The 11,359-nt window shown below is 36.9% G+C and overlaps 1 protein-coding gene across 2 annotated transcripts in view; it reads right to left on the bottom strand.

Annotated features, from left to right (window-relative positions):
- Nucleotides 1–277: 277 nt before the first annotated feature.
- The window catches only part of rmp24 (ribonuclease MRP subunit p24), a 33,553-nt gene continuing 22,471 nt past the window's right edge, over nucleotides 278–11,359 (bottom strand). For both annotated transcript variants that reach the window (XM_087785680.1, XM_087785679.1), the window contains exons 4-5: nucleotides 3,012–3,199; nucleotides 278–1,115 (exon numbers count right to left, since the gene is read on the bottom strand). In XM_087785680.1, coding sequence (XP_087641806.1) covers nucleotides 953–1,115; nucleotides 3,012–3,199 — 351 coding nt within the window. In that variant the 3' untranslated portion in view covers nucleotides 278–952. The remainder of the gene's footprint in view (nucleotides 1,116–3,011; nucleotides 3,200–11,359) is intronic.

Below are 11,359 nucleotides of genomic sequence, written 5' to 3'. Positions count from 1 at the left end.
AATAACATGTATATTTATTCTGAGTTATTCGTCAGCAATATAACTACTTCCATGCTTCTGTGGTGCCAAGATATATATTTTTGTTATTCAATGTTTTTGGTTTAAACTGATCTTATTGGAGACATCAACCTATCAAGGATGGGTTTTACTGCTTAATAGAAGAGGTCTTCTATCATTTAATAACGTAATTTATACATTTCTTATTTCTTCCAACGCTGTTTTATTGTTGTCGTCATTAACCATTAAAGTAGATTCAATTGAATAAAGAATGTTGGATATAATACACATTTTATTTCAGAGTATCATGGAATAATCAAAGTACAAATCTGAGGTATTTCAGGAATAACACACAAACTGTACATTTCCAAATAAAAATAAACATATTGTACAAGGTCATAAAGAAGTTACAAAATATTCAGAATATTTTTTTCCATTCACAAAAGAAATAAGAAAGTTCAGGAAATAAATAAAACTGTAGCGTGAGGGCAGCTAAAAAAAAATCGATCATGTCTGTGACTGCGACAGTATCAAAATATGAAACAAGAAATCAGAAAAAATATCAGAATAAGGGAAATAAATCAAAACACCTGTCGTCCAGGTGGATATAAACTATCTGAAACAGAGAATCATTTTACGATGAAGCCACAAGTCCCTCTGCAATTTTAATGTGTTGCTTTTAGGCGCGACATGAAGGCAGAAACTATATCGCGTCATACGTTGAAGCAACAACAACCTCATCACACTAGGTTGTTGATTTTCGGATTCCGGGCGAGCCGATGCCAAACCGCCCAGCAACACCGGGCGCCGACGGACACATTCGTCACCCCCGGGCTCGCGAGGAAACCAGAAACCGTCGTCGATTTCTCAAGTTCCCTTTCGCCCTTTCTGTGTAAACAAGTTACACCGTGGATGCGGTGCTTGATGTTCAGGAGAGAATCCAAAAATAACACGTTCAGATGGACGACAAGAAGTCTTTCAAGCTGCCCTTCTTGCTGCTCTGCTGGTTGTCTCGCAGGAGGATCTTGCCCAGACGTTGGAAGACCCAGTTCTTGCCCTTTGAAGGGCACTTGTTGGCAGAGGGGACCGACCCGGAGCTGCCGGAGGACGTGGACGACCTGCAGGCAGAAGGAGGAGACGCTCAAATAAAATGTTTTTTTTCAACAAAAGTTGGTTTATACTTAAAGGATAATAAGAATTCATAATATTGTCAAAGATTCCTGAAGCATATTGACACAATAATGGTGTAGATAAGATGATCTATAGTGTATAATGAGTCCAAGTTTTCAATAAACAATGGGATTTGAACTATTTAGGTTAGATTTTCTTTTTTTTAATTATTTAATTACAAACATGGCAACACTTTAGATTTAAAAACAAATAATTGAAAGATGAATAACTTCTTCTATTTCTGTTAATAATCAAGGTTATTAGCAGTGATGTGTTGATGAGGCTTCATGAAACAGTTGATGAGGTATCATGATACAGTTGATGAGGTATCATGATACAGTTGATGAGGTATCATGAAACAGTTGATGAGGTATCATGATACAGTTGATGAGGTATCATGAAACAGTTGATGAGGTATCATGATACAGTTGATGAGGTATCATGAAACAGTTGATGAGGTATCATGATACAGTTGATGAGGTATCATGAAACAGTTGATGAGGTTTCAGTTTCAGTGTCTTTATTTTAAATGTCACGAGAGGGCACACTCAATAATGCCAGGTTTCATTGAATTAATAGATAAAAAGCCAAATATTATAAGAAAGAGATACTGCGTCGTGATACTTTATCAGTTTTTTCATTAGACCTCATCAACACATCACTAGTTTATTAACATGAACACTAACTTTCTGAGAGGTTTCGAACTCAATCAAGGGGCCAAAATATTTGAATAGTTGAAGTCATGGGACAAACGGTTTGAGTCCGATATTTTATTTTCATTTAAGTTTAATTTTAATTATCTCTACGTTTGTCACCAAACACTCCAATTAAATTAATTTACTTTTGATTTACATTTATTGTAATTGTCTGTATAATTGGTGTCATTAATCCTACACCATATAAACATGAACATTTGTTCACAAAATGTACTTCAGTAGCGGTTTTTCCAACATTTGTCTGTGAAGCCATTAATCCCCTCTATCTTGCTTGAGTTCAACTGTTTGGGATTCTGGCAGCGTCTGGCAGCGTCGTGCGCTCGACTGGCCAGTTTGTGTTCCAGGTCCAGAGATAAACAGTGAAAGGGAACAGTTTGAACAAGTTGCTTTATTCCATACGCCTTTAGAAACAGAAACCCACGACCCACACCTTTAGAAACACCTTTAGAACATGTGTTTAATGTTATAATGTCTTACTAATGGTCCTGGAAATCATTTGTTTTAGATATAAAAAAACATGTTTATTCATTTTATGTTTGTCTTAAATCTATTAAGAAAAGGATACAAAGCTTAACATGTCTTTCTGAGACTCTTGTATTTGTCTCAGTGTTGTCTTGCCCTTTTAAGTATTTATTTTATTGGGTATTTTTTGATTGTTAAAGCGCTTTGTGACCCTGGTCTAAAAAAAGGCTCTAAAAATACTAATTACTTACTTTTATTTGCGTCATTTTCTATGTTCTTTATATTTGCACTTTGTTCTTTTTATTTGCACTCTGTTCTTGTTCAGTAAACTTTTTTTTATTCAAAGCGAAAATAGGATATAAAACAAGCTGTCAAACAAACACAATATAAATTGACTTCATTATGTCTCAATACGTCAGGAATAATGATCAAATTCAAAGTATTATCACACAAAATCATTTGATGTTTGAATACAATGGAGAAAAATATGATGATGAGGTTTAATAATACTGTGTGTAGGTGGCGCTCTCATACAAAAATGATGTCGCATTGAATTAATCGTTAGTCCTCTAGTGGTCCCTGAAAGTGAGGCCACTATATCGTGAGATCTCGTCGAACCATCACAAAAGTATTGTTTAAACATGGCTAGAGGTGGTGGACTCGTACCTGGCTGTTGTGACGGGGGTTTTGTCTTTGGCAGCCGTCTTTGTCATGGTAGGTCTGGAGCTGGACTTCGGCGCCCGGTGTTTGCCGGCGCTCCCCGGAGCGCAGGGGTTCTTGGTGAGAGCCGTGATGAACTCCCGACTCATGCCCTTGTGCCTGGAGGTCTTACTGCAGGTGTGGCAGGTGGCCATCTGAGGACAGGAGGACAGAAAGAACATCATTAATAACTGTAACAATCATTCAGAGTGAAAGCATAATTACATATGAATAACTTCAGAGATCATTCAAAGCACATTAAACTACACACTAGGTGTGTGAGACAACGATACTGTATAGATCTTTTGTTTCGGCTTTAACTTCTATAAAAGTACCATTATGGTTTATATTTTTAAAGAAATGTTAATAAAATAAAACACTTTTAAATTAACAAGTACATTTTCACAGAGTTTGTTCACTTTTATGTTGCAGTTAAACCTTCGGCCACTAGATGGCAGCAGTCATTACGTCCTCAGCACCTTAAGAAATCCCGCGAGATACCGCTGATGACTAAGGATGAGAGGATACAGTCAACAGCTTTTAACCCTCGTGCTAACAATCTCCACCATTGCGTAAGCCAGCGAGTCCGTTCACCTTGACCCAGAGACAACAAAAGGGATACTACAAACACATTTGTTTTCGGGCCACAGGACCCTGAGATAACACTAGGGTTAAATCTACTTCCTCTATGGCTTAAGGAACAATGGAATCCCAAGGCAATGACTGAGGACGAGAGGATACAGTCGACTCCAACAGCTTTTAAAGCTGATGTTTGGCCATATTTTGGTTTCGAAACAAATGAAAACAGTTACGACTTCGTCAAGAGTCATGCGGTCTGTAAATTCTGGGTATGACTGAGGATGAGAGGATACAGTCAACTCCAGATGTTTGGACATATTTTGGTTTGAAAACAAATGAAATCAGTTACGACTTCGTCAAGAGTCATGTGGTCTGTAAATACTGCAACACCAGAGTAAAGTACTCAACAATACTACACATATATACTTGTTACTACAGTATCATGATATGTAGTATCTTTGCTCCCGTTTCTTCTTGCCAGTACACACACCTAGTCGACACAGGAGAAGATCATATCATCAAGAACAGTTAAGTATCCAGACTGTAAATGAAGTGTCAACAGTCGTAAAGACAAAGAGCTCTAACATCTACAGTGACCCAGAGTAGACAAGAAGATCTACAGCTGGATAAAAAAGAAAATACACAACCAGTCCTGGAATCAAATTCACCACACGACCAAAAGCTCCGTTCAATATATTCAACCTTTTTCTAACCTTTTGAAGTAGAGAAAACACCGGGATTATTTCGGAGTCACAGAGAAGACTTGGGCCAATAAGGGGACGGAGTGGAGCCACGAGGGTTGTTGTCATGCAGGTCCACCTATTCAGGGTCTGGATGATCTAACAGACGCCGTGCAACAGTCAGAGCAGCGCAAAAGTTGCTGCTGGACTCTGGATTGTTCAACCAGTGATTATCTATCATGACTTATACAGTCAGAAGATGTATTTTCAGATGACTCAACATAAACTGTAATCCAAAGATTCTTATCATCCACCAACAGAAAGGAAAGTTTAGACAAACTCAAACATATCATAGATGACCATTGATGTTGACTTTGTGGTCCAAAAATCACACCAGAAATCTACAGTTGATTCAAATTGTTACCTTTAAAATGTCTTAAAGCAAAATGTGCGAAAACATTTCTTAATAGAGCAGAGAAAAATACCAAAGAAAGGAGAAAATGTGTGGCTGTCAAGTGAAATAATCCTTTCGTAAATTAATAAAGTTGAGATTTTCTTCAGCTAGATCAAAGAAAATGGTGGAAATGCATTCTTTAAACAATAATACTTGATCTTATATGCCCTTTTATATAAAGTAAAAAAACACTGAATAAATAAGTTAAAGTTATTTCTAAAAAAGTGCAAGAGTGCAGATATTTAACCACAATAATAGTAAGTAAGTCATTTTTATTTATATAGCGCTTTTCCAGACCAGGGTCACAAGGCACTTAAACAATCAAAACAATATTCAATAAAGTATATACTTTAAAGATCATGATAAAACTGATAACACAACAGGAGTTCCAGAAAATCAAGGAAAAGCCTGAACAAATAAAAAGTGCGAGTATAAGCAAGAATTATAAAAGTTTACAAAACTGGTTCAGAACCTAAACTTTCCTGAATAAACCAAGAGTAGCTTCTTGACCAAAAAGTTAGGACGGTGTAAAACCTGATCCGTTGACAGAGCTGATGGAAAACTCACCGACACGAACGCAGCCATCTCAGGGTTTGAACAGGTGCTTCTGAAAGCGTGCGGAGAGAGAGTTGGGTTTCGAATGGACGAGCAGGGGGTCCGAGCTTCTGTCGCGTCTGCCAGTCAAGTGTTTACAACTCTAGGGCTGCATGTCCAGCTTTTTATAGTCCGAGCCGGTCGCCGTCCCACCCCCTGCTCACGGAGAGAGGGAGGGAGGGGAGGGTGGTCGCCAGAAGATCGGATGAACGTATCCGGCTGAGGGTCCGGTCGACCGGGGGGAATGTTTACATTCTCAATGTCTGATGTCAGAGAGAATCATCTACACATCCTGGAAACTGACCAGTTCCTCTAAGAATGTCAGGAACCTCATACAATAAATACATAAATGACATATTTTACTGTTCAAGTAATAAATATTTAATTAGAATATATATATATATATATATATATATATATAATTACATATATTAATCGGAATCCAAATGAAATCTGAAAAATACTAAAATAAAACTGCATTATTAATAAATATATAAGGACAGTGAACTATGACCATAAGCTGCATTTTCATGAACAAAAAAAAAAATCAGAATTAAGAGAGTACATTAAAAACGGTGTGTGACGGTGAAAAAGATTAACAGTAGCATTAACAGAAAAGAGAAAATTAATTAATTTAATATCCACTTAACAAGTAGATGTTGAATGAATTCTCTATTTTACAGAAGTTTTAAGGCTGAAAACGCACCCAAAGTGTAAACTGTGTATTATGTCAGAAGATAAGACTTTATAATAATAATAATAATAATAATATCATATTAGATTAAACTAACAATGCAACAATATTATTATTAATAAAATCATGAATTTAATGTATTTATTTTAATTAATGATTTATTATTTATATGCCATTTTATGGCAATATCTGTATTTTATTTTAATTTATTGTATTTCATTTTATTAATCTATTTTTATTTCTTCTGTTTTATTTCCTTTTAACATTATGTAAGTCCAACACAACAAATACTAGTGTTGTGATTACTTAATTGAATACATCTGTATGTTGTGTTTACAATACTCGCAATAAAAGTATTCTGATAATAAAATGAATAAACAATAACAAATTAAGAGACAAGATACACAAGATAACTTCTTTATCATGAAGAATTTATAAGAATTAAAGACGTAATCAGTTGCATTTCTATGTAGTTTTCTCCAGCGAGGAAATACATTTTTTTTTTAACTTGAGTTAAGTAAATAAAAAAGTATGTGCAAAAGAATTCCACCCATATGGATACTGACATCCATCATGTGCCCATTTTAATTTAAACTAATCTCAAAGCCTAATCCTGCACATGAGTCACAAACACGTGAACCTGAACCACTGGGATTTTAATACCTCGGTCCAATACAAGTGTTGGCAGTGAACCCGGTGGCGGCACATGGCGTCCATCACTGTCAACAGTGACGAGGAGAAGCTTGAAGGTAGAAAAAAAAACCTGCCAGACTGTGAAGATTAACTTTCTAATTTTAGGGAATTATAACACAACTGGATGAAACTGTACAAGCAGGATTTCAGTATGGAGTCATCCTTCAATGGAATTCCAGAGATAATCTTCACACAAACTAAAATAGACATGGTTCGCTTCATTAAATACACAATTTTTTATATCTAATTTATATCAAATAATTCCTTGAGCAGACGACGTGTATATTAGCAGTATCTAAATGATTATGAATATCAGTTGGAATACCCAGCGTTGCAAGGTGAGAAAAAGGTTTTAAAAAAACAAAACAAAAACCGAAAAAAGAGGGGGACGATAGAAGAGAATATTCTCATGGAAAATCCTCAATTAGTTTGATATAAACTTCACTGAAATTGGACGTATTTTAATTGAATTGGGGGTCTCCTGCCCCCCTTTCTGCCCCCGGTACAATTAACAAAAGGAGCCGATATTCTGAGAATCACCCTTCATTATATACATATGATTTAAATTGAATGAAAATTGGATGTAGTTTAATTCTTATGGGGGGTCTTTTGCCCTTCGCTTGACAAGTTGTTCAAGTTGCTGTCCCACCTAAAGACTTCACTGAGAGGTCAGTACATGATCAAGGAATTTTATCTTAGTCAGTATTTAAATTCACAATGGGTTTTATTCCCCCTTACAATTCAACTCTGGAAATCTCCCTGACTTAGTATTTACAGTATTACATACAATTTAAATCTCATCAAATTGCCAAAAAATTCATGAGGGTCTTCTGCCTTCTGCCCAGGTCTTTGACCTGTTGGATGTGTCCTTCACCTACAGTTCAGTACATGCATGCTTTTAAGTTTGAAACAATTCGTCTTCATCCAAATTGGACATTTTTGAATTTTCATGGGGGTTTTCGGCACCATTTTGTTCACCTTAAAATTAACAAACTGGGGTTGGAATTATGGAAATCTTACTTACTTGGTTTGTGATACATATGGTTTATATTAAATATAAATTTGAGTTGTTGGAATTTTCTTGGGGGTATTCTGGACCCTTACACTTAACAAAAGGGGCTACAATTCAGGATATGTTAGTTACTATGAATGTTTTGTACTTGGTTTAAATGTAATAAGATTTGGACAGATTTGGATTTTGTCTATTATTATATACTGTACATTAGCTACATAGTTTTACTGTGACTCATCTTTTCAACTTTCCTCCTCAGATCTAATCAGTCAAGATTCTTCTCAGTAAGTAAAATACGATAGTCACGATATGCGACTATCTGTATTTATATTTCCGTCTTTTTGTTAGCTAAATAATTTCAGTTAAAATGTTGTAAATGTATTGAAAAGAAAACATGTGTAACAGGACAAAAAAGATGATAAGCAGTAAGTTTCCATGTTGTTAAATGGTTTCCATTTGCTGTTGCTCAAACAAATTGCTTTTTTTAAAACTTGGAAAAAGGAAAGCAACATTTTTTTTGGTTTTAACGTGAATTTCTTCCTTTCCTTTTTACAATTATAACAAAAAAGTAAGGAACATTTAAAGTATTTTTAACAAACCTAATATGTAATTGCCCCCCCCTGTGTATTTACAAGAATCTGGTGATACTATACGCATCACGATACAGGGGAAACAAAAGAATATATCATGATACTAGTAACAAAAATATATTTGTAGTATTGTCGAGTACTTGACACTGGTGTTGCAGTATTTACAGACCACATGACTCTTGACGAAGTCGTAACTGCTTTCATTTCAAACCAAAATATGTCCAAACATAAGCTTTAAAAGCTGCTGGAGTCACTGTATCCTCTCATCCTCAGTCATTGCCTCGGGATTTCATTGTTCTTTTAAGCCACAGAGGAAATAAAGACAGCTGCAATCTAGCTGCCAGGAGTTAACACACAAAAAAAAAACGCTGTGAATTTTCTGCATGTTAATTGTAAATTAAAAAAACATTAACTTATTAAATATGTGTTCATAAGCACTGTGGATACAAGAGAAAAAAACCAAAGGCTTAAATAATAAACGCAGATGAATAATTTGCTGAACTACTTATGTGATGCCGCAGGACGTGTTGCACACTTTGTCCAGGAAGTAGTGAGTCATGCAGATATTTTTCTGCAGTCGACTCAATCATGGACAAGAATGTTAGCGATGCCAGTATAACAGCCCAGACTTACTGCAGGAGCTCGTGTGACACACACCGGGTAAGATCTCCAGACAATCCACGGTGACGTGTGCGACCCAGTGGTACTCTGGTTTCTACCATACGTGTAGAACTGTTGCAACTACAGCGTCACGTAAACACAGATCCACATAAATCAATTGTTTGGATGGAACCCTGCTCGTCTAATAATAGCTGCTCCGGGTCCATAAATACTTCCCTTCCTGTCTTTCACTCCACTCAGCCAGAGGTCAGCCCGGGTGGGATTCATTTAGCCGAGGCATTACGATACCACCCTGGAGAGAAGGAGTCGGTGAGCGATGGAATCCTGCCGCACAGAAGGAAGATTTGTGTGCGTTGTAAAAAGTTCCGAGAGTCTCTCGTTGCGCTGGAAAAACATCCCTGCACGTCAGCGAGTCATTCGAGCGGAGATCGATGCGACACCGACGGGCTCAGAGGCACGAGAGCGCATGTGGGGATCGATACTTGACGGTGAAGTCGTTCTAAACGTGGCTCGGCTCTGGGACCCGGGTGGTCACACTGTCTGGAGTGAAAAATATCTACAAGAAAACTCAATCTAACAAGTGCTTACTGGAAGAAAAACAAATCGTTCAGGACTAGGGTTGCCACATGGATCACAAACCATATTATAATAAAACATAAATAAAGAGCATTTAGTTCAAATAAAGATGTGACACATTGTACTTAAAAAAAAAAACCATTAATGAGCCGCTTCTAATCTATATGCGTCTAGCTAGCATAGCGATATCAGTTACGTCAAACTTCGGGTGTGTCCCAAATCGCAAAATTTTTAATATTTCGAGTGCACAAGTGCGTCCCGATGGGCAGTGTGCGAAAATGTAGCGTGCAATGAGCACTCAATTGGTGCACTCAAATGGCCATAAAATTGAGTGTGGATCGATGGACACTTTCCACCCTTAACGGCCGACATCTTAGTGACATAGATGAAGCTAAACTGAAGCTACGTCACTGAAGACGTGTCTTCGGAGCAAATACCGAAGTAAATGTCTCGAGAAAAACACTCATATGACTACAAAACAAAAGTGAGAACAAAATTAAACACAACTTAATCACTTGTTTCGATTGGCAAAAAAGGCCGTCAAGTGTCGGGGATAGGGTTCCAACCGGTTGCAATCAACGTTAAAAAGTAGTACTAACTTGTCGAAATTCGAGCACTGTACAGTTAGGTGCACTGACTTACAGTGTACTTTAAAGAAGAGCACTTAGAGAAGTGCACAATTTGAGACACAGCATTTGTCTAATGGCCACTTTCTACTCTACTCGACTTGACCCGCTTTGAGACCACAGCGATACGTCCAAGCAGATACTTTTTTCTTAGTACTTGCTCTACTCTATTTCCAAGTGGCAAACCGGCACTAAAAAGGCGACGTCGACTGACTGCCAGGCACCGATTGGCCGGAGCACGATGTCACTGATGAGTCATCTACACAACATTCAACACAAGAACACGACCAGGAAGTATAATATGTTGGTCCAAAAAGTTCCAAGTTTTGTGGCGCTAAGTAGGAAGCAGGCCTCGAACTGTGTAGTGGAAAAGGACCTCGAGTCATGGGCCAAACTGATTTTAGTCTTAACCATCTATCCGACACTCCTTTCAGAGTAAATACTGTATAAGTACTACTGCAATATCGTGTTTTAAATGTCGAATGTAAAACAGAGCTCAACTAACACCATTTATCATATATTAGCGAATACGTTGCGTCAAATTTAAGTGTTTTTGTTTCTTTCCAAGTCATGACATCATCAATCTCTGCTTGTTAGCATATCTTAAACACGGTCATCTTCATGGGTACTATAATAATATAATAATGTGAACATTAATCTGTATTTACTGGGTATTAATGGAACATTTTTGATATTGGTAATGACACGATACCTTTACATTTTGTGATACCAATTTTATATGATTAAAACAAAACAAATAAAATGACACATAGTAATGATCTTCAGTAAAATCTCGAAAGCTTTCATCCATTTTCACTCAAAGCCGTTTTTTAGAGAGAAAAAAGAAATAACAAAACATATCCAGTGGAAAAGAACACAAATTAATCAGATGTTTAAAGCCTTTTTAACTTCAGAGAAATACACAAATTATCAAAATGTATTCACGAGTGGGAACTAAAGCTTGGCAACGAACGACAAAGCATTTTTTTTCCCGATACTATGTACTACTGAAGCATTTTGGTCGGTGCCACAAAATAACTGAATTTCGACACCCGGCCCTGATATTGACTGACGCTTCCAATCCCGGGACCGATTTCAAGACTTGGCGTCCAAAGTTTCACACACTTGTCTTGGATTCTACAAAGACAGCATCGTAACATCACAGATTCCTGTTGTGAAGGATCATTTCTTATCAA

This window comes from Callionymus lyra, chromosome 3 (assembly GCF_982586985.1).
Source record: "Callionymus lyra chromosome 3, fCalLyr1.hap1.1, whole genome shotgun sequence".
Taxonomy (NCBI): domain Eukaryota; kingdom Metazoa; phylum Chordata; class Actinopteri; order Syngnathiformes; family Callionymidae; genus Callionymus; species Callionymus lyra.
Note: the sequence above shows the minus strand (reverse complement) of the source record. Positions and strands in the feature narration are given on the sequence as shown.